At 35.5% G+C, this 24,737-nt stretch overlaps 1 protein-coding gene and 1 long non-coding RNA gene across 3 annotated transcripts; one reads left to right on the top strand and one right to left on the bottom strand.

The window, feature by feature from the left end:
• Nucleotides 1–859: 859 nt before the first annotated feature.
• LOC139192964 (uncharacterized) lies at nucleotides 860–10,536 on the bottom strand. Its single transcript, XR_011577554.1, has 4 exons — nucleotides 10,409–10,536; nucleotides 10,002–10,083; nucleotides 8,134–8,216; nucleotides 860–923 (listed from the first exon to the last, which is right to left on the bottom strand). It is a non-coding gene; the product is annotated as an uncharacterized lncRNA (long non-coding RNA).
• A 4,812-nt stretch (nucleotides 10,537–15,348) lies between these two features.
• LOC103403751 (diacylglycerol kinase 7-like) lies at nucleotides 15,349–23,796 on the top strand. Of its 2 annotated transcripts, XM_008342585.4 has the most exons (12): nucleotides 15,349–15,822; nucleotides 16,742–16,864; nucleotides 16,983–17,120; nucleotides 17,205–17,290; nucleotides 18,136–18,226; nucleotides 18,731–18,806; nucleotides 19,274–19,356; nucleotides 19,740–19,810; nucleotides 20,419–20,496; nucleotides 21,467–21,554; nucleotides 22,131–22,247; nucleotides 23,277–23,796. In XM_008342585.4, exons 1-12 carry the CDS (start codon nucleotides 15,469–15,471, stop codon nucleotides 23,439–23,441), a joined length of 1,470 nt encoding a protein of 489 aa, XP_008340807.1. In that variant the 5' UTR covers nucleotides 15,349–15,468; the 3' UTR covers nucleotides 23,442–23,796. The 2 variants fall into 2 exon arrangements, 1 of the variants encoding a protein (XP_008340807.1); XR_003769795.2 differs by lacking the exon at nucleotides 21,467–21,554.
• The last annotated feature ends 941 nt before the right edge of the window (nucleotides 23,797–24,737 follow it).

Genomic DNA, 24,737 nt, shown 5'->3' with positions numbered 1-24,737 from the left:
ACATTTGGGATCGCACTGAAAGACTCACAGTGGCTCTCTTCGTTTCTGCTCTGCTGCAATTAAATCCAAAACTCCCTCATACGTCGCTCCTCTCCATTCCCGCGACTTCCCTTTCATCCTGGCCTCTACTGCAATCACGCTGCTTTCCCTGCCTCCGACATCGTCCTTTTTATTGGCCTTTGTAGAACTCATGCATGTTCTGTTTTCACTATCAATCACTCTCAATATTCCACAAAACAACATTTTCTGTTCACATATATGAGTAATTAATTTGATTAGGTTCTGGTCAGAGTTGCATTTTATATTCTGCATTTTCTTGAAGAATTTAGTGTCCAATTTGAAAAATTTAGGAAGAATATTTGATTTCGTGCAGATCCCATCTACTAAAATGTATAGCTTTCTTAATGGACTGAAGGAAAAAGATGGTAATTTGGTTTATCCATCCCTCCAAATTTTGATATTACTAGTAATATGCCTGCGCACTGCTGCAGAACTTGAATGTACCAACCTTAACTACATCAATAAGACACAATTAACCTGAAAAAAAAAATTCAATATAATCATGAATGAACAAAAGGGATAGATAAGTGAATGGTGTCGGTAAAATAAGCAGCTTAATTTTTATATACGTTCAACCGAGCAAATTACAAAACCCAAGAAATCACCAGAATTGAAAACCAGCGCCACTGGGATCATTCACACAGTGACAAACTCCGATCACTTTCACCTATTGAAATTCAATTTGAACAGAACTATAGAGAAAGGTAATGATGAAATTTATTCCAATTGTAGAAAACATAATCAAAACAGGGAACCAAAAAATGAAAAATTAACTATCCAAAAACTCTAAATCACTCACCTTTGACACATGAAATCTTGAAAGAGAAATGCACCAAAGAGGAGGAGCAAAACACTTTCAAATCCTGGAAGAAAAAAATAACCAGCACTTATTACCAAGTCGAAAATTGTAGTCCAACGTAATAAACAGAATCCAAAAACTGGTAAGAGCTAAAAAAAAATTATAATAGCATTCTAATTCACATGCTAAAAACAACAATGACTGCAAACCAAGGAAGAAAATATCGGTGATATCGGAAATATCGGTAGTCCGAAAACACGGAAATATCGATGGAAATATCGGTAAAATATCGATATCGATAAAAATTACATGGAAACCACGGAAATTGTAAGAAAAACTTGGAAATTTTTATTGAAACTTTGTAGGATGTTTATTTAGTCAATTATCTATTAGTTTATCACAAAAAATTGGAAGGAAATGCATTGCATGATGGATTTAACATTATCAAGTTGATTATATAGCGATCTGACAAACATTATGAGTGTAGAAAATATGTAGTAATTAATGAAAGAAGTCTAAACACACCATAATCATTTATATATAATGAATTAGTACAATATTTTACACTTTAGTACCACATAGAGTTCCTATGAGGTTCAAATTTGTCACTATCTTCATCATCTCTATGTGTAGAATGAGTGTATTGTGAAGAGTAGTTATCAAATGATAAATCCCCAAAATAGTTTTGCATGTAATTGTTAATATGCCACCCATATGGATCCGAGATTGGTTGAGGTTGTCCATAAGAAAAATCATTTGAAGAGATTGGTTGAGGTTGTCCATAAGAAAAATCATTTGAAGATTGAGGCTGGGATTGTTTCCATGAGTCGCTCGATTCCATCCCAACAGGAATGGGATATGAAGGGTAGGGAAATGGTTGGTTATGAGTATAACCATAGTTACTACTTCCCAATCCAACAGAGTCTGAAGTTCTAGATAACGAGTCATCTTCTTGACTTGACAAAATCCCTTTGCCTCTTTCTCTGCGAGTATTGTCCTTCCCTATGGCACCAATTCCTGGTCCTGCCCGCCTACTGCCATGGTCATCATCCTGTGTTGCATGCGTGAAGTTTGCCTCACCAGTGAATGGGCTCATATATCCGGGAGGTGGTGGTCCATAATAGTTTCCATATCCACCACCACTACCTTCAGCTCCACTACCTCCAGCTCCACTATGTCCTTCATCATTCCTACCTCCGGTGGTAGGTGAGTCTCCTAATCTTGTACTAGAGCTATCATTAGTATCAGCACGATGTTGTGGTTGTGTAGGATTGGAAAAAGGTGGAATTCCAGTGTTGCTTGGTCTTGGGTGCAAAAGTTCTTCGAAAGAGTCAGCGCTGCTAGATCCCACCTCCTCCTCTAATACTCTTTCTACATTTATCCCTTCATTACGTGCTTCTTCAGCAACTCTGGGAGCTGGGTTGCCTTCATCATCATCTAAATGAAGAGGTCTAATCCATTGAAAAAGTTGGTTACCCTCCGTATCATCATCTTCACCAACAATATCAAACACATCTAGTGGGTCACCACGGTCGACATGATCGATTTCTGCTTCCTTATCTCGAATTTGAAGCTTCATGTTGTAGTAGCAATAAACTAATTTTTCCAAGCTACTATGAGCCAACTTATTTCTTTGCTTTGTGTGTATGAGTGCAAATGTGCTCCAATTTCTTTCACAAGCAGATGAGGAAGCTGTTTGTGATAATACTTTTATTGCTAACTTTCTCACAGTTGGTGCATCGGTCCCATACATGATCCACCATTCAGCTACAATGAAAAATAATGTTGATAAGCCTAATAACTCCAACAAATTCTATTATAAACTGATAGTGAAATATGTTTATACTCACTAGGAGACATATTTGTTCGAGCAGCAACTGATGTTGGTTCTCCAAATGTTCTTCTTGCATCTTTAAACCATGTTAGCTGAATACAATAAATTGTGTTAGTTTAATCCAACAAAGTAATTATTATAATTTAAGTAATTGTGTACCTCATTTCCAAATTGGCCAACTGCTGGTGATGCAGGGTCTAATTTAGAGTATACATTATGTACAGCACGTATAAGGTTACCATCATCTCCAACACCGGGTCTATATTGGTATCGGGGATTCAAATAATATGTTGTTCAAAGAAACACATACTCTAATAAGATAAATAATACTTATGCAACTAAAGAAATGAATTGCAAATTATGACATAATTTATACCTGCTGCATGCAAATCGTGGTATAATGTTTTATACCATCGGTCTTCAATTATTTTTACGACCCACCTTGCACCATGTTTTCTTTCCAATTCATCCTTCACTACACGCATCAACTCATATACTGCCCCCATAATAGGATACACTTCTGTGTCAACGATCTGTAAAACTTTGTAAAGAGGTTCAAACACTTGACACACATGTTCTGTTTGACTCCAAAAAGCATGATCAAGCACTATACTTTCCACCATACGACCTGTATTTAAGCGGCTGAAATTGTGGTTGGCCCAATCGTCACTAGTGAATAGTTGCTTCAACCCTGCTTTCTTCTTGAGTAGGCTGTTTAATGCAATATAGTTGCTGGCGAATCGAGTGGTAGCTGGACGAATAATTTCTCCTATGCAAAATTCACGCATCTTTGCCAACAACCAACCGTGATTGTAAATATAATTTGTGATCGTTCTAGCTCTTTTGACCACAGTAGCAACATTCTCTCTCTTCCCCATTTCCTCAAACATAAGATCAATACAATGTGCTGCACATGATGTCCAAAACACATTATGATGCTTCATTAACTTTTTTCCAGCTTTGACAAATGCAGAACCGTTGTCGGTCATGACTTGGACAACATTATGCTCTCCCACCTCCATGATTACATCCCTCAATAATTTGTAAATATACTTGTAATTCTTTATATGGTCTGAAGCATCAACAGACTTCAAAAAAATTGTCTTTCCCTTGGAGTATACCATGAAGTTGATGATAGATAATCTGGTCGGGCCGGTCCATTCGTCACACATGATTGTGCAACCATTAGTTTCCCACTTTAACCTCAACTTGTTAACATACTCGCCAATGTCTTTATACTCCATATCCAAATATTTGTTTCTTATCTCATAGGGAGTGGGAGGTTGTACTCCAACACCGGCTTGTTGACATCCCACAACCATATTTTTGAAATGATGTGATGATGCCTTCGCAGCAGGGACATTTTCATAGATAAAGAACTTGCTAATTAGACGCCCCATTCCCTCCTTCACATTACCTCCCTTGAAATAACTCCAAACACTCTTTTGACGTGCGTTGGATGACTTATATAAACTTGGGGCTATTGGTGGTGTTGGTTGTGATTCTCTAAGACTGCCTCCCCGTCTCATTTGTGCACCACCACTTGTCCCGGAACCTTGTCCCCTATTAGGAATTTTATGAAGGTGTTCTCTTTCCCATGCTGACTGTTTGGAGGCACGTAATGCTTGTTTCAAACTGCGTCGTTCTTCAGGTCCCATGTCATCATCACATTCGTCCTCATCGTCATCATCATCACTGTCAACCGCTTGGCCATAGACTTCTCCCCGTAGCCCAGCTCGAATATTTTCCATTCCTTGTGTCATCTTTTCCTTCTGCTGTTTTTTATTTTTTAATAATGTGCTGATGAATGCCTTCACTTCTGGGGGGACATTATCGCATCGTTGGACATTTTTTGCTGGATCTAATCCACTAAGATGGTACTTAAGTCGTGTCACTCCACCACTCTTCATTACCCGACCACAATATTTGCAAATTGTGCCATGTTTGTTTCCGTCTATTGGGTCGCCATGTTCCCAAGCTGGATCACGTTTACTAGCTCCACTAGACATCTTAAACGTACCTACATTTATTTTTCATGAAAATTAGACAAAAGAATTAAATAATAAAGTTTTTTAAGAGAACCTAAATAATAAAGTTATTCTACAGAAGAATACAATATGAAGTAAAGAAAATGATTGTAAAAATTTAAGTAATTAAAAAAATAATATGGAATAATAAAACCTAATATTAATGAATAATAATCCAATTTGATAAAAAAATAATCCTAATATAAATGATGAATAATATTCCTTTTTGATAATAATCCTAATATAAATAATCCTACTATAAATGATGATAATTATGTTTCATGAAAATAATCCTAATATAAAACATAGTGATGAATAATATTCCTTTTTGATAATAATCCAATTTAATAATAATCCACTTTAATAATAATCCAATTTAATGAATAATCCAATTTGATAATAAAAAAAACCTAATATTAATGAATAATCCAATTTGATAATAAAAAAAACCTAATATTAATGAATAAAAATGAATTATTCGTTTTTTTTTTCCTAAGTTTTGGACCTTTTGGTTCAACCCAACCCAACCCAAGTGTGGTTATGTTTGAGATTTGGGCCTAAGGTCAAGTTTGGAGACTACATTGAGTGGGCTTTAATGAATAGTCCAATTTGATAATAAGCCAATTTAATGAATAATCCAATTTAATGAATAATAATCTAATTTTATAATAATCTAATTTAATGAATAATAATCCAATTTGATAATAAAAAAACCTAATATTAATGAATAATAATCCTATTTGATAATAAAACCTAATATTAATAAAATAATAAATAACATTAAACATATTAAAATTATCCTAGGGAATAATTATACAACATTACTTAATTACTTACAAAAATTAACAAGTAATTGTTAACATTACTTAACTACTTACAAAAATTAACATGCAAGTATTAATTACTTAAAAAAATTAACATACGAGTCCACACAAATTTATTTGTTGTTGTATAAATTACAATAATATAAATATAAGTTTGTAAACTTACCTTAAATATGGAACCCTTTGTGTTCAAGCTTTAGAATGGATCTAGAATGGCTTTGAAAATGGTAAGGGAAATAAAATAATAAATAACATTAAACATATTAAAATTATCCTAGGGAATAATTATACAACATTACTTAATTACTTACAAAAATTAACAAGTAATTGTTAACATTACTTAACTACTTACAAAAATTAACATGCAAGTATTAATTACTTAAAAAAATTAACATACGAGTCCACACAAATTTATTTGTTGTTGTATAAATTACAATAATATAAATATAAGTTTGTAAACTTACCTTAAATATGGAACCCTTTGTGTTCAAGCTTTAGAATGGATCTAGAATGGCTTTGAAAATGGTAAGGGAAATAAAATAATAAATAACATTAAACATATTAAAATTATCCTAGGGAATAATTATAATTGTTAACAATACTTAATTACTTACAAAAACTAACATGCAAGTATTAATTACTTAAAAAAATTAACATGCAATTGTTAACATTTCTTAATTACTTACAAAAACTAACATGCAAGTATTAACATTACTTAATTACTTACAAAAACTAACATGGAAGTATTAATTACTTAAAAAAAATTAACATGTAATTGTTAACATTACTTAATTACTTACAAAAACTAACATGCAAGTATTAACATTACTTAATTACTTAAAAAAATTAACATGCAATTGTTAACATTACTTAATTACTTACAAAAACTAACATGCAAGTATTAATTACTTAAAAAATTAACATACGAGTTCACACAAATTTTTTTGTTGTTGTATAAATTATAAGAATATAAATATAAGTTTGTAAACTTACTTTAAATATGGAACCCTTTGTGTTTAAGCTCTGGATCTGGAATGACTTTGAAAGGGGTAAGGGAAATAAAATAATCGAAAAGGCTCCTCTGATACTCCACCTCTTGAAATTTTTTCACAATGACAACTTTGAAAGAATAACACAATACCTCTGATACTCCACCTTTTAAAACAATATTGGCACACGGTTTTGAATGAAACCACCGCCCATGGTTTGAAAAGACTACAAATTATGGTAAAAGCTGCATGAAATTGTCCAAATAATTGTAAAACTTGTCGAGAATATGGAGTGAGTCATGTGTCCTCCTGACAGGACGAACCCACACACACACACACACAAATGACCACCATTCATGGTCTGAAAAGAATACAAATTATAATTGTAAAAGCTGCATTAAATTGTCCAAATAATTGTAAAACTTGTCGGGAATATTGAGTGAGTTGTATCCTCCTGACAGGAGGAACCCACACACACACACACACAAATGACACATCGCACGCACACACAACGCACGTATGCAGACAACCTCAGTCTCTCTCTCTCTCGATCCTTCTCGTTCTCTTTTCTCCCTTCTCTTCTTCCACACACACACTCACACAGAGAGCTCCTCAGTCTCTCTCTCTCTCGATCATCCTTCTCGATCTCTCTTCTCCCTTCTCTTCTCCCACACACACACTCACACAGAGAGTTCCACAGGTTGACATCGGATCCAACACACGCACACACAGAGATCGGACTCACAGAGATCTCCGATCTCTCTTCTCCCAAACACACACACGCACACAGAGATCTCTCGATCTCTCTTCTCCATTCTCCGATCTCTCTTCTCCCTTCTCCGATCTCTCTTCTCCCAAACACCCACATACAAAGAGAGATCTCCGATCTCTCTTCTCCCAAGTCCCAAACACACACACACACACACACATATCTCTCGATCTCTCTTCTCCCTTCGCTGTTGATCGTGGCTCTGGCGAAGTCAGAGTTGTCTCAGTCGTCTGTGGCGGTGCGTCGCTGAGCAAGGATCGTTCGTCTTCGTCTTCGTCAGGTGAGATTCCATTGAAACCCTAAACCCTAAACCGACTTCACCCTGCCTTGAATCGTTTATGCATGCGTGAAATCTGAAGTATATATGTGAAATTGATGTTAAAATTCGTGTTTTTGCAAGGTTTTTGGGACGAAACCGGCCCGGGAATCGCCCCACCGTCTCCGACGTTCTTCTCCGACGTCGCCTCGGATTCCGATTCCACCAACCCATGGATATTTCTCCGATATTTCCAAAATATCGCGATATTATCGATATTATCGATAATATCGCGATATTTGGCCGAAAACCATTCGGATACCACTTATAATATCACCCTCCCGAAAAACCGATAATATCGGCGATATTTCGCCGATATTATCGGCATTTTCTTCCATGCTGCAAACAAAACACAGTTAATCTCCATACACAAAAGAAATGGAATCACCAATAAACACCAGGAAAATAAGCAATAAAGATATGACACAGAAGGCAAAGAAAATTCAAAATAATTTGAACAATTAACATTAAAAACCACATAGCACCAATCGAAAGGACAAAACAGCACTCTTTACCTCTTTTCTTTTGCCTTTGTATTAATTGCGAACAAAAATTATTTGCCTTCAGCCTGGACATAGAGTTAAAAATTTTCAGACACCTATATACCAAAGAAATTTGTGACAATACATTGACAAAGCAAATAATCATTGATTAAACATAACTAACAAATATGTACCCATGATCTCTATCCAACCATACGGTTTATCTTATCACTTGTTCCTTACTGCCCTCTAACTAACAAAAACTATTTTACCTAATTAATAGAGTTTAAACAATTAACATTAAACAAACCATATTGTTCGTGGCGGGAATTTCCATGGGGAATGCTTCCTGGCCGACGAGCACACAACTCTCCGAGAGGTTGGCGCCGGTTGATGCTTTTCTGTCAGGCTTCTGCTTTGCTGGCGGGCTTTGTCGGGCAAAGCCTGTCGGGCAAGGCCTGTCGGGCAAGGCTTGTCGGGCAAGGCTGAAAGAGAATGACAAAATTAACTTTGAAAGGTGCCTTTGTGAGGTCTTAGGTGTAGGCATTGAGGCTCACGATCAAGATTAACTTTGATTTGCTCAGGCGTGCCACTACCATCTTCAGCATGGTAGATGTAGAACGGATGTTTGAGTTTTAATTATATGTGTTCGAGAGACTATGTTAGTTATTGACAGGTGCCTTTGTAGGGCCTTAGGTGTAAGCCTTGAGGCTTCCCGTAAGTAACTAACTTAGTACTCAAACACATAAGGTTCCTTTTGTGAGTTATATGGTTCTTATAACCATTATACTTCTGATTACCTGAGCTCAAAGAGCAGAATGGATCCAAATAGGTGCCTTTGTGGGCCTTGAATAGGCCTTGAGACTTCCCATCAGAACCCCTTCTATACTCAATGTTCTTGCCCGAGAAATAGGATGAATCCAAATAGGTGCCTTTGTGAGGCCTTAGGTGTAGGCCTTAAGGTTTCCTATCAGAATTCATCCCGTACTCGAACGTTATATGGTCATCATAATATAACAGAAATAAAACCAAGTGGTAGGTCGATTACTTGCGCCCCAAGTAACTTCAGACTTCTTGTTATCAAAGCTTGTAGTGGATGGGTGAAGTCCACATCAGGTTCTTTTTTATGCCTTGAGGCCAAGGACTTTTAGGGTGATCAAATCTTATATGCCCGAAGGCTTAGAACTTAGATCTGGCTTGAATTGTGAAGACATATTCAAATCGGATTCAAGCGCTGAAAGAGTCTTTTAAAAGCCATATTACTAGAAATAACTTGGATATAATTTGAAGTATACAACATATTGCTAGGCTAATGAATGAAAAGACAAAAACAAAGGAGGTCGGGCAAGGTTTAACCTTGTCGGGCAAGGCTGATCGTCTTGCAACTTCCTATCTTTGTGGGTTAACAGAAGGTTTGAAGGCTTGGAAAAGGGGTTGAGAAATGAGTTTGCAAAAAGAAAATCGATACTACAGCAGGCGTTGAGCAGGGTAGCAGAGCTATTACAAGGGGTTTATCCCGAAAGGGATGAGGGCTTGGGCTGACTACAGCTTTGTTTTGAAGGCAAATCTGGCTTTTGATCAGAGTTTGTGCTTTTGTTTGTTTGTTTGAGTGTCCCTGATTCTGACCTCTCTTCCTCTTTTTATAGACACCTTGGCTTGGCTTCCTGTAGCAGCAACCTTGCCCGAATACAGTTTGAAGGGTAGTGACTCATCAACTATTTACTTGTACTGCCATTAAAAAGTACTTTTTGGGCTTCGACTGGGCTTTAACTGGGCCTTCGAGTTTCTCTCCCCTTAGGCTGTTCTTTGGGCCAACTTCCCCCGAGCCCAAAGTTTATGTTTTGATCCAAACACATATAGCACCAATTGAAAGCACAAAACAAGAGTCATAAAATTTTTACCTCTTTTCTTCTCCCTTTGTATCAATTGCAAACAAAAATTATTTGCCTTCAGCCAGGGCACACGATTGAAATTTTTAGACACCTATATACCAAAGTAATTTGTTACTGACAACGCAAATAATCATTGATTAAATCTAATTAACAAATATGTATCCATGATCTCTATCCAACCATATGGTTTATACCTTATCGCTGGTTCTCTACTGCCCTCTAACTGACAAAAACTATTTTTCCTAAATAATAAAGACTAATTATACATGCATATAACCAACCAATGATTATGTAAACAAATACACATGTGGAAATTCAGCAAAGAAAAGATAATCTAGAAACCAAACCCATCAATCAATCCATAAAATCAATTGCTAATCACAAAATTACCTGCCCAATTCTGCCGTAAAACTTACCAGGATCCTCCGCTTTTCTGTGTTTAAATTTTTCTTTGAATTTTGGGTTGGCGTTGTTCTCGTCGTCAATAAACTAGGGGCTTGATCAACATCCGTCAAACTCCCACTTCAATTTTACAAAAGCTGCACTGAGAAAAATAATAAAAAACACAAAACAAAGTTTGACAAAGGGGCACGACGACAACAAAGTTGCAACAGATTGAGGAAAAATGTTCAATCAAACCATTGGATAACATTGGTATGGAAACAATTTTTGACATCTAAACTGCCTAATAAGACATGTCACCTTTTTTTTTAATTGTCAAACCAAAGTGGAAGATGCAAAACATACACAGCAACATGATACCCTTCTCAACAGAGTCACACATATACATATTTAAAACCAATCGGTAAAAGATAGACACACACGGGAAATGAAACGCAGATTAATCTACAAAGACTCTTAATTAATCACTTTGTTGTCCAAAAATAAAGACGAAATGAAAAACATTTTGTAGAACAATACAAAAATATTCAAGCCCATACCTAGCAAAAGGGTCTCCAACTAATTCCTTTAAATGTTCTTTGTACAATTTTCTAGTTCTAAAAATTCCCGCTTAACGCGGCCTAGGCCCCATCTAGTGCGGTCTAGGTCCCATCTAGACACTAAGTGGCTGATTACTATCTCGATTAATCTCCAGGTGTTTGAAAATTATGAAATGACGCCTAGAGCGCCTAGACACCCACCCCTTAGGCACCTGCCTAGGTGGCAACTTAGACAGAAAATAAATAATTTTCATTTTGCATTTTATTTGATTTTTAAATAAATTGTAAGAGACATGTTGAATATTTAGATGAACACACTTTATATGCTTGTTTCTTATGTTTTCATTATGTTCTAATACTTTATAATTTATATGTCATTTTATTTTACAATTTATGTACCCTAATGAAATTATGTATTTTTTTAAATACAATCAGACACTTATTTATACGATATATAATAAATTTACCTAAATCTGCCTAAAGCCCTGCCTAGCCGTCTAAGCGCTAGGCTCTAGTCCACTGCCTAAGTGCTAAAAAGTCAATCATGGTTGACACACCCCGACCTAGATCGAGGCATACTGGCCGGCCCGGACCGGGATGTGACATTGGTACTATTCATTTTACCCTTTTTTTTGTCTTTATTGTTAAAATTCAAAGTTTTCAAGCACTTTTCATTAATTTTTCTTAAAAATAATGATAAATTGGTAAACAGCGGAGTGATTACCGCAACATTCTCTTGTCATTACCACCTCATTCTACTTCACGTACCCTTTTTTTATCAAACACTTTACTGAATTTTTTTTAGTAAATGCTATATTCTACACTTATCTATAGTAAGGGAAGTGGGAAAGTTTGAATCCAAGATGCAACAGTCAGTTGAAAAAGAAAGTCCTAACCATCCACCACTTGCTTTTAATAGTTTCGAATAGTTGTTTTTCTTTTAATAATAATAAAAAAAAGAAGCAAAAAACAAGGTTCTAAAAGACGTTAGACATTAGTTGGGTCGTGGGCTAGGGCTTAGCACTTAGTTGGATTGTCGTCGTCTCCCTCGTTCGGTGTCGGGAGGAAGTCGAGAGGAATCGCCCTAGTCAAACCATGTGCAATTTAAGGGATAAAGCACTCTAATTTCAATCTTTTATTGTTAACTTGAATCGTGTTTACATATTTAATTAAGACTTGTTTTTGTTTTAGAACGAGAGAAAAGAATGGGATTTGGTCGAACAAAAGAATCTCATCCCTGGCGTCCATGTGAAGCATCGCAAGGGATGCCCGCCCACAAGAGAATCTAATACAAATATATCATATTAAATGCAATACAAAATTGTTTTACACATGATTATAGATTAGGCTCGACCGTTAAGTAATATTCTTTTTTATTTGTAATTGAAATATTTTATGTTATAGTATTGTGGATGACAATTCTCGACTAATTTATTTCACTGGTCTCTTGGTATAAAAATATAGTTGTATGACAGAATATTATAGATTAGACTATTCTCGTGTTAATCTTACTGCACGTCTAAGCATATATCTTGAGCTACGCATAATTAGCAACTTCAATGTTTGAATTGCATTCTCCTTTATGTACAGCATTTTCAACTATAGTTCAAAGTTTTTAACAGTTAGATCTTCAACTGTTAAATTTAACGTTTGAAAGTTTTCAAGTACAAAATATTTTTTTATTTTTATTTTTATTTTTTTATGACAAACGATAGATAATTTGTATTTAAGTCATAAAAACTACTAGGAGGGGGAAGGATTTGAACCAGAATTTAGTAAATTGAAAGAAAAAAAAAAACTCTACGTACCAAGACAAGTATAAAATATCGCCGTGCATGATAGGATTTATGTATATAAGTGAAAGGGTAGTAGCGTCGGTCATAAAGTGTGATGGTTTAGGAAGCAATAGCATTAATTGATGTTTCGTGTCGTTCCGTCACTTTTCACTCCCCACCCTCCGCCCACTCATCCACCCATTAATCTCGGCAGTTAGTGGACGTGGATCTGCCATGGACAGTTGAGAACCATTAATATCCATTATTAAATTGTAAGGAGAAATCACTCATATTCCTTTTTACAAAGGTCTTAAGTTTGAATGTCATGGATAACAAATTTGATACCAAATTAAGTTGCACATTGTGTAGCTTAAACAAACTTTCCCCTTCTCTTAGTGTAAAATTTGATACCAAAGGGATATTATTAAGGAGAAGGAGAAATGGATGTTAGACCATCTCCAACCGAAGGAGGGACAGAGGGCTCGTTTTAGCCATCTGACCCTTCAAGAAATTAATATTTTAATGAACAGTGGATGACCATATTTCTTACCGTCTCCAACCGAGGGCCAGGTCAAGCATAGCCCTATCACAAAAAACCATCTCCAACTGAGACCCAAAGGACCATAAGGCGAAAGATAATTTATTATTTTAATTGAATTAGTATGGTTACTTAAATTAAATTACCTCAATAATTTTATGTTATGGATTGTCAATAATTCTCATGTTGTTAAATGTTTTTAATAATGTTGTTAAATTTTTTTTATATTGTTTAATGTTACTTAATGTTATTTAATGTTGTTTAATATTGTTTCATGTTGTTTCATGCTACTTAATGTAAAAAAAAGTACAAACAAATATGACGTCAGCATGTGGCCCGGCTTGAGCCGACTGGCTGGCTCATTTGGGCCTTATTTCATTTTTTTTCTTCCCTTTATTGAAATGCAACACTTATAACTAAAAGTTATGTGAAACGTGAATAAACGTGATTGTGGGGGAAATTGTACGTCAATACTAGTTTAAAAATGAATTTGGAAAAAATAAGTTCATATATGAAAAGTTTAGGGAGAAATTGACAAATATTTATAAAAAAAAGAATTTAGTAGAATTATATTAAACAACTCATGCACTTAATTTTTGTTTTTTGGAAACCTTTATATATATATATATATTTACACTAAAGGGTCAGAGAAAAAATTAGTATCAAACTTGCTATTCATGAAATTCAAAATTAAGAGAGTGTATTGTATGTGGAGTTTGACAGAATTTGTTTGACTCTCAAATTCAAGTGTAATCAATATAGACTTTTAAGAAGTCTACAAAAGTCATCAATATTGCATAAAGACTTTTTATGACTTCTTAAATGTCTACCGTAATTCAAATTCAAGTGTAATTAAAAAAAAAGAAAAAAAAGTGGATTTCAAAACTACACGATATTCCCCAAAACTCCCAAACAACTCAACTGCAAGTACCCATCCTTGTTGCACGCTCCTTCTCTGTCTATTGTCTCTCCAACTTCGTCATCCAAAAAGGAACTATGATTCCATTAGATTTCAATCATTGACTCTATTTGATTCGTTTGACTCGTATTCGATTAAATTCGTTAATTTCAATTTACTCTAACTAGTTTCGTCGATTCCATTTCAATTCGATTGAATTCAATCGATTCAAAGTTCAATTTTGTTGAAAATAATTGTTAAATCGTGTTAAGTATTGGTGTGTATTCTCTCCGATGATGACCATGATACTTGGATGGTCTCAGAGGTTGATGAGGAAGGAAAAGAGAGAGAGAATATGAGGCACCCTTACAATGACCACTATTAACACCACCATCACCATGACCACTATCCCCATCCCTACTCCACTACCTCAACACCACCCGGTCACCATAATCACCAAATTAAAACACAAGCTTTACCATTTTGCCAACAATTACCTCGTGACACTTCCATCACCATTGTTGCTACCACCACTTCATAAAACCACTTTGTCATGGCCATGATCACCATTTCAGTAATGAATACTTGAAAAAAAAAAAAAAAAAGCTTATCAATAAATTGGTCATTAAAAATTATATGACAACCCACTATCCTAAAGATTCTAGCATTGAAGCCTTCAAAATTCTAGAAACGCCTATCATTTGACTCATTTCCCACAAAATATATCCTTTAAAAATTTATAGAAGTTTACAATAGTCAGTAAAAGTCGACTAAATCAGTGAAAATCTATCATTATATAAACTAAAAAAAAGTCCATATAAATCTTAACATACTACAGCCTCTGAATGATTTTACAAATCAAGAGAAATATTACTAGATTGTATTACTATATAATTTGTTTATTTGAAACGTATTACTATTTCACTAGTAACATGATTAAATTATTCCACGCGCATAGCATGTGTATATATAATTGTTCTCCCTAATTTTTCATATTAAATAAAAAGAGGCGTGTAATGTCAATAATTAAAAAAAAGGCCTTTTGGATGAGCATTAGCACGTGCAAAGAGACTATTTTGAGAAATTGAGATAAGATGTCTTAACCACAGAGTATTGACGGCCAAGAATAGAAACTAAATATATATTATATTTACCCAATAAATAATAAATAAATAAATAAAATATTGTTGAATAATGTTGACAGCTTGACCACATCATTCTCTCCCATTGGCACTCTTTGAAAATTCAATTACAAACGCGCTTTTTAGAGAGGGAGAGAGGGAGAGAGGGAGAGAAAAACGGAGAGAGAAAGATAGAGAGCGAAATGGATTCGCCGTCGTCGTCGACGACGCGGATCACTGCGCGGTCGTCGATGATTGACTCTTTCCGGAGCTGTACCCTATCGGGTATGACGATTGATAAGGAGGAACTCAAGAAGAAGCTCTTGATGCCGCAGTACCTCCGCTTCGCTATGCGCGATTCCTTACGGTTTAAGGACCCAAGAGCCGGCGAGAGCTGGCTTCCGGGAAGGCGAGACCTCGTCGCCACCGCTGCCGTCGGGAATGTGGAGGAAAACTCGCCGGAGTCGCCCATGGTTGTGTTTATAAATCCGCGTAGCGGTGGAAGGCACGGCCCTATGCTCAAGGAGAGGCTCCAAATGTTGATGGGAGAAGAACAGGTACCTTATTTTCCTTAAAGTTTATTTAATTTGCATTAACTGCCCCCTTTGAATTTTGCTTTATTTTTCTTTTTCTGGCCGACCCATTTGAATTTTTTGGTTTTTCTGATAACCCATTGAATAATATGATTTATAAATTAACTAAATTTTCTCAGGAACTGGAAAAATTCATTTATGATTTATGTGTGTGTGTACATGAATTTTACGTGTTCGTGTCTGTTTTCCTTATTGCTCACGTATGGTTATGGGGTTTTTGGTTACGTATGATAATAATAATAATTATTTTTTTTTTAAATTTGTTTTTGTTTTATGTAAATTTTTACTTTTGGGTTTTGATGGGTGAGTTTATCCTGCTAGTTCATGTAATGTTACGAACCTTTTGGGGTTTGTTTGAAGGAAGCCAAGATTTATCAGATTTGCTTTTAGATAAAAGAAGCAGAGGAAGAAAGTGGTGTAGGACTGTTTTGCAAGTGTTGCAATCTTTGCTAGTTAACCTTAGTTCTGCTATCGATACGACTGTAGTGAGGTCGGAAATGCTTTGAGGATGTGACTGAACAAGCTTGGCTAAAATGGTGCCATCATTTTCTTGATCATGTTTTAGATTCAAGTAAAATTGAATTACTCCTCATCGTTACGTTTGTTTGTGGAATCGATTCTGTAGTCAAAGTGGTTACTTTCTCCTAGATTACTAAATGCTGAATGGAAAAACACGTGGAATTGAAACCTTCTAGTCGAATGTATGTTTAGCGTGAAATTGTGCATTTTGATGTAGGCTGACCTTTCTCATCTAAGTAGTAATTTTATTTTGTTCTTCTGTTTTCTTAGTCCCTTTTCTTTGTTTTCTATAGAGGCTTTCTTCATATTTCTTGTATTTGTGTAAAGTGTGGTTTGCTTGAATTTGAAGTAATTTGTTATGCAGGTTTTTGACCTCTCGGATGTGAAGCCTCACGAATTTGTTCAGTATGGGTTGGGTTGTCTAGAAATATTGACTGATCTTGGTGATGTTTGTGCCAAAGAGTGTCGTCAAAAGATCAGGGTTATGGTATGATTGCGGCACATTTACTTAAAGCTCATATCACATAATTACTCTGAGTTTAGCATCTAGTGAGATCCCTACACTATTTTAGTTTGACACGCAAGATATTGGAATGATTGGGCAGGTTGCAGGGGGTGATGGTACAGTCGGTTGGGTACTTGGTTGCCTTTCTGAACTCCAGAAACAGGGTCGGGAACCAGTTCCTCCAGTAGGAGTTATTCCACTTGGCACGGGAAATGATCTTTCCAGGAGTTTTGGTTGGGTAAGCCTTCTTTTGCAATGAATTTTCAGTTTGTGGAAGATTTTTCTTGCATTATTGAGCATTGGGTATATATGTTCTCATCAGGGTGGTTCATTCCCTTTTGCCTGGAAATCGGCCATTAAAAAAACTCTGTTCAGGGCTACTGCAGGTCCAATATGCCGTTTGGATAGGTAAGCTTATTAGGTAACAGTTGTATATATTTTTAGAAAGCAGGTAGAATTGAAGTCTTTCTCTAATCATGTCTAGTAAATGATTGTGCCTAGCTAGTGACTTAGTGGTCAGTGAAATTAGAATTTGTGTCACTCTCATGTCCTGGTTAGGTTTTATTAGAGAATTGTTTGCATTTGAGATGTGGGTTCCTTCTTTCCCCTCTTTTCTCCTGCAAACATGTTGTGGTTCCAAAACATAGGGAATTGAGTTGAAATCAATCTGTTGCATTCTACTATCATCCTTTAAATTGCTTTTGATTTTTACCTTCCTTTCTTTACCTCTCTCTCTCTCTCTCTCTCTCTCTCTCTCTCTCAAAAGGAAGAGAGCAAGGACATTTTATTCTTCTGTACTTTTTATTTTTCCTAAAAGGATCTTACATAGTAAATGTTTTACCTAATGGATATTTGGTGGTCAGTCTGGATTTCTGTTATGTTGTAGGCAAGTTTAACGTTGTGCTTGTATCTAGCTTCAGAAAGGAAAGTGATGAAAAAATATATATATATATATATATATATATGAAACTTATTGTAAGGTTCCAGTTGGTTTGCAAATATTGTTATAATGAATAATGACAACCCACATAGTTTCTAAAATGTCTTTTGTGTTTCATGTGTTATTCTCTGTCCCTCACTAGTTTATACATGGCCCAATATTTTGCTCCTTTCTTATCTGTATATAAATAGGGATAAGGTCCCATTATTAACTAACTGTGATTGTACTAACAGTATAACTATTTTAGTTTTATTTATTTATTTTTTTCTTCCAGCCAGCAGTTTTATCAATATTTGCTTTTCTTATGGTGCAGTTGGCATATTGTGCTGTCAATGCCAGCCGGTTCAGATATGGATCCACCCCATTCTTTGAAGCTTACTGAAGACTGCACTCTTGATGAGACTGTAAGTCTAGTTACTCTTGATTTGCTACTCTTACTGGGTTTACCTTTTGGATGCTTAATTTCTACAAATAAGAGTTTTATTTAGATACCAAATACTGTGAAAATACATGTTCCAGTTTTTGAGTTACTCTGCTGGGTAAAATGAATGTTTATATTGCTCAATTCTTTGAACCGATGACATTATCTCTTCTAAATAGGATAATCTCTTGGAAACTAAAATAAGACTGTTTCTGGCAAAGCATTTTGTATTATTGTTTTGAAAAATGAATATTAAGTGCTGATGAAAGGCGCCCTTCATATCTCCATCTTCACTTTTACCTTTTTCTCCTTGTGTAATCTTTATTTGGTCAACTTCTCTGCACCTAATAAATGTCTATATCGTTAAATTTTGTTCTAATTTCTAAAATTTCTGAACCTGATAGGCCTACATCAGAGTCACCTACATCACATGCCGAAGGATACCATGATTTTATACTTTATGTTTGACACTTTTTAGTGGCTGCAGGGATTGGAAATTCAAGGGGATTTGCCTGAGAAAGCTACTTGCTACGAAGGAGTATTTTATAATTACTTCAGTATAGGTATGTTGTCTTCATTGGTTTATGGTTTTATTTGAACATATACTCTAAAGGGGTGTTCGTACTAAGCATTTTAGATTTTTAGTAGAATTTCAAACGACGTACTGAACACATATACTCTTGTGTTCAGGCCATGTTTCTTTTTTACTATTCCAGTAAGGAATTGCACTTCTAGAGATCACCCTATTATATAGACAATGGATTTAGTTGGATTCAATTGCATATTCTACATGCATTGTTCAGGTGTCGAGATGTCCATACCTTTATCTTGAACAATTATCTCTAGATGTGTTGAGTAAAGAGTGTTTTACATCTAAATCTTGGCCTTGTCCCCAAACCCCGTCACCTAAGATTAAATTCTGTTTGCTAAGATATTCTTATCAGAGAAAGATGATTTATACCGTAAAAATATGTTTAATAGGTTATTGTTGTACGTTATGTGATCCTGTTTCCGTTATTTGGTTATACAGGAATGGATGCCCAAGTTGCTTATGGATTCCACCATTTACGAAATGAAAAACCCTATCTTGCACAAGGTCCAATTTCGAATAAGGTCTGGTCGAATATCTTTTTACTTTTACATATGATTTGAATTCCTGTGGGGTGCAGGTTTATCAATTATTTAATTTGCATGGTAATCTGGGAATATTAGAGCTGAGAACAGTGTCCATTTAAGCAACGTGTATAATAATAATTTTCTTCTTGGAACAGAAGAAAACAGTGTTAGAAGCTTGTATGCTACTTTTTCTTATAAGAATACTACAAATCTTATAATGTGATTCTCACATTTTTATTCAATTTTTACATCCTATCAAATTTTTGTATTATTATGATGAACCATAAAATCTTAATCTGTTTTCCGGTAATGAAATGCGGCTGTATTTGATAATTGATAACGAAGAATTTATATTGTAACTGATCAATCTGTTATTGCAGTTGGTTTACTCAGGTTATAGTTGCACTCAAGGTTGGTTTTTCACACCTTGCACTAGCGATCCAGGTTTAAGGTTTGATATCTTTAAACTGATACAGTATTCTATTTATTTGCTTTGTTGGTTGCTCACCTTGTTATTTTGTTTTATGCTGACAATTATATGTGTTGATTAAAGGTGATTTCTTTTTTTAATCCGACTCTAATTGCCTTTTGATTTTCCAATATCAATTTTTTTTAAAAAAGGACTGTTTAATATTCACTTGTAGTTCAGCTTCTTGCTTGCTCAAAGAATACAACTCTTGTCCCTGGTTGAAATACGTCCTTGTGTTTGTGTGGGAGGGAGTAGAAGTGAGCCCCTCCCCTCAAAAGAAATTAAATTATGTTTTCATGCCAGATGTGAGTAGTGTGCTTGTAATTGAATAGTTCTGGACACTTTTCTAACTGGGATAGTTTTTACATCCTTTCTTGTTCTTTTGTTGAATGAATCACATAAGCTTCGTGATTGTATTTTCATCTTAAGCCATAGCACCAAGAGTGTGTATAATTATCGATTATGTGGAGGCAAAATTTAAGATACGGAAGCTACTTTTCACATCATGTAAAATTGCCAAAAGCTTTTAATGCTTTCTCTTCCTTTTCGTCCCTTTTCTGATGTGTATCCAATTATTTTTCTGGTTGTAGGGGGCTAAAGAACATCCTAAGGATGCATGTCAAAAAGGTAAATTGCTCAGAGTGGGAGCAGATTCCAGTGCCTTCAAGGTACAGTTCTTTTCTTTCCTCTTTTTTCTTTTGCACATATAATAGCTCCTGGTAATCTCTTTGATTTTTCAAGCTTGCCTCCCTTTCTTACTTGCCTTATATTAAAAACAAGTTATCTATCACTTAAACCCAGGAAATTTAAACTATTCATCACTCATTTGGTCCTCATCCATTTGTGTCCACATGCATACTTGTTCCTTTTATAGTCTGTTTTTCTTCTTTTGAACGTAAGATAATTTAAACTAAAATGTTGCCAGATATGGAGTACTTTTAAGGGAAAAATTTGTCCTTTTGCTGTAGGGAAATTTTTATTGGCATTCCAAAAACCTCATTTTGCACTCCAAATTTTCTATAATTAGAAAGGAAAATGCACTTGTGAGGAGTGCAACAACAACAACAACAACAACAACAAAGCCTTTTCCCACTAAGTGGGGTCGGCTATATGAATCCTAGAACGCCATTGCGCTCGGTTTTGTGTCATGTCCTCCGTTAGATCCAAGTACTCTAAGTCTTTTCTTAGAGTCTCTTCCAAAGTTTTCCTAGGTCTTCCTCTACCCCTTCGGCCCTGAACCTCTGTCCCGTAGTCACATCTTCGAACCGGAGCGTCAGTCGGCCTTCTTTGCACATGTCCAAATCACCGGAGCCGATTTTCTCTCATCTTTCCTACAATTTCGGCTACTCCTACTTTACCTCGGATATCCTCATTCCAATCTTATCCTTTCTCGTGTGCCCACACATCCCACAAAGCATCCTCATCTCCGCTACACCCATTTTGTGTACGTGTTGATGCTTCACCGCCCAACATTCTGTGCCATACAACATCGCTGGCCTTATTGCCGTCCTATAAAATTTTCCCTTGAGCTTCAGTGGCCTACGACGGTCACACAACACGCTGGATGCACTCTTAATAAAACTTCTCTTGCTGTATTTGTTACTGTTTTGCAATAGCTTATGTTATATCTTTTTTCAGTGTACGGGCAATTGTTGTTCTAAATCTTCATAACTATGGGAGTGGAAGAAATCCATGGGGTAATCTGAAGCCAGAGTACTTGGAAAAGGTATTATATTATTATATGGTGTTTGCCTATCAGACAGAGAGGGACTGAAACATAAAGAGAAACTCAATAATTGCTTTCATCGATTATCTAATGAGTACAGCACTATATATGTTACACTTCAGGAATGAGTCGAGTAATAGCTTAAGCGTTAATGAATCTGTAACAGTGGCTAACTACTCATAACAAATCTAATCAAACTGTTTTGACTACTAACCAATGGAATATGAGTGGCTAACTAACGGGTGACTGGCAACTCTGTTGTCTTTGGATAGGCTATCAACACAAACATGTTTTGTTTTGTTGTTTGTGTTTAAAGGTGGGAAGTTTACTTGTGCAATTTTGGGCTCCTAGCTGTCTTTTGTTGAATGCCTGGAAGTAGGTCCTGGAAGTTTGGTTCATGTTTGTATACCAGTTACTTTGTTTTCATTAATTTTGTTTACACTGGAATTATGCTAGTAGAATCTAAAGTTTTGGTTATCATGCAACTTTTATTCAATGTGCTCACTGAATCCTGCTTATCGGAGTGACTGCTGAATTGCAAGCTAATAATAGTTATCTTAAACTTTATTGTTTCAGAGAGGATTTGTGGAAGCCCATGCTGATGATGGCCTTCTTGAAATTTTTGGCCTGAAACAAGGATGGCATGCATCTTTTGTTATGGTTGAACTCATCTCTGCGAAACACATTGCTCAGGTACTGCAATAGTGTCTATTTACTTGCTATCATCTCAAGGTTTTACACAGCATGCAGAAGTGTTTTAGCATATTGATAGCATCAGAATGCTTTTGTATAAAATCTTAATTTTTGGGATGCATTTTTGTACTCGAATAATGGCATTTTGTCTTCTGCTCGTCCTAGTTGGTCAAAAGTATATATGTTCAACGAATTAAATTTCCTTCTATCTAAATAATGGATAATGCTAGGAGACCAAAATTTTAAACCAAATTTGTAAACCAAATGATGAGTCACCAATAAGAAACAAGCACGTTAATCGACACTTAGTTAATAATCCAATCCTCTACAGCCACATCATTTGGTTTAAAAAATTTGGTCTCCCTAGCATTACTCCTAAATAATTTATAGTTGATAAATGAAATTTCAGAATATACTCCTGTGGCTGTGCTGCAGGACAATTTTGATGCGGTCTTATGAACTTGCCTAATAACAAGATTCAGATGACAGCTGTTTATTTAATCATGTACATGCATATTGAGGGTTTACTTGAAAAAAATGAAGAAAATAACATGCAACTGTTGTCTATTTGGGAATGCTTCATCTGTTCCCTCTTGGCCAAGGCTCTTAGAAAGGGAATCTGGATTGCTAGTCAATATTTTAAAAGAATTGGAAATTCCTTTTAGGTTCATATTGTCGAGGGTATGAACTTTTAGCCACTGTAGAAACTGTGAACGCTGAGATTGATGTTTACATATGCTCATGATGCTTTTAGTTGTTAGTGTAGTACACTTTATGGTGCAGGCATATTAGATCGATAATCTTAATCTGTTACACATTTTGTGTTTGCCTTTTGAAGTCGGTTATACAATTCTCAATATATGTATTTTTTTCTTTGTGAATGGAGGATGTTGTGCCTTTTCCTGTTAATTTGTCCAGAGTGACTGACATTGTTTATTTTCTAAGGTATAAGCATGCATTGTGATTCAATATGCTGGAAATTTGGTACTCTTTTATATAACAACTTAAACTTACTCTGGTATTGATTAGGCTGCTGCAATTCGGTTGGAAGTTAGAGGTGGGGAATGGAGAAATGCATATATGCAGATGGATGGGGAACCATGGAAGCAGCCAATGCATGAGGAGTATTCAACACTAGTGGAAATTAAGAGGGTTCCGTTTCAATCACTGATGATTCATGGAGAAGACCACTGAGATAATTAAGGAAGACTAACTTTACTAAAGCTGGCCTTCTACTCGGGTGTGATTCTTGTTTTATAGCTTGTTTTTCATACGATAGTGGGCTTATCGCCTGAGGGTTTGTATATTGTAACTCATTGGTATTTGGCAACTGTATTTAAATCTATTGTCGGTCAAAATCTGTGTGTAAGTAGGTTACATTATCAGGTGAGGATTAGTGGGTCAATACGTTGTTAAGCGAAAAATGTCTTATGTAGGATTCCTCTGTTGTTATGACAATGTTTGAACTGGTGATGGTAAAAATTGGTACTAAGATCATCCGCTGTGCTGATTTAACGATTTGGTGTTAAAAGTAATTATTTTTGTTTTAGTTCTCATTGTGTAAGTAATCGATGACTCCGTTTTATTTTAATTTTTGCTCGTTATATGCTGTTTATTTTTATTATTTTTATGTTAATGAATTTGAGTTAGCTAGATGTGCAGGTGATGATGAGTCTGATGCAAACTGATGGCTTATATAGGCATTCTTACATAGAAGCTCATGCCCAGCAGATAGACAGGGACAGAAAAGACAGTACAGCTTTTTTCACCTTTTTCTTGTATTTTTATTTTTATTTTTACAGGCATTTAAACTTATGATATGTGCTTAAGATTCATTTGAGATGAAACTGTGTAAGTTTCGTGTTGAAATCGGTAACCAAATGCCTGGAAGAATCAGGAATTATATCAACCAGGGGCCTTTCTTACTTCCCCCATTTCTATCTTTGTCAATTTTTTACTTTTCTCGTTTTTGTTTAGTAAACATGCCATCATAGATAAGTTTAAAAAACTAAAATGACCGATATGGTGACGAAGAGGTTTTGATCTTTTCTCGTTTTGAGTCTACGGTGGTTGGTTAGGTGGATCAAAAGTCAATTCTGATCTTTTCTTTGATTGATTGAGAATGACATAGGTTGACTCGTGTGCGAAGCTCCAACCTCATCTCTACAGATCTCTTGTCTTGTGAAGCCTTGTTCTTTGCCTCTTCTTCTGTTGCTGATGGTGGCGGCGGCAATTGTTGCGGCAGAGGAGTATGTAGGATTACTGGTTTGTTCTTCTGTCCTGGGCCTGACCCTTTATTTTGTTGTCTGGTTGATCTCTGTCTTTACTTTGTGCTTAACTTCGTATGTGGACCTATCTTTGGTTTTGTTAATGAATTATCATTTTCCAAAAAAAATAAAAAAATAAAAAAACAAAATAAAAATTAAGGTTTGTTTTGTAGTTCTACCATTTCTTCAGGCATCTTCAGGATTGCTCATAGGAATGTGATAC

The sequence above is a fragment of the Malus domestica genome, chromosome 16, assembly GCF_042453785.1.
Source record: "Malus domestica chromosome 16, GDT2T_hap1".
NCBI lineage: Eukaryota > Viridiplantae > Streptophyta > Magnoliopsida > Rosales > Rosaceae > Malus > Malus domestica.
This window is presented reverse-complemented; position numbering and strand designations above follow the sequence as displayed.

Excerpts from the sequence above, each read along its gene's own strand:
- LOC103403751 (XM_008342585.4), top strand. The coding sequence starts at position 15,469 with ATGGATTCGCCGTCGTCGTCGACGACGCGGATCACTGCGCGGTCGTCG. Across the intron at positions 19,357-19,739 it reads AAGGTCCAATTTCGAATAAG|TTGGTTTACTCAGGTTATAG; the intron begins GTCTGGTCGAAT and ends CTGTTATTGCAG. Across the intron at positions 20,497-21,466 it reads CAGATTCCAGTGCCTTCAAG|TGTACGGGCAATTGTTGTTC; the intron begins GTACAGTTCTTT and ends ATCTTTTTTCAG.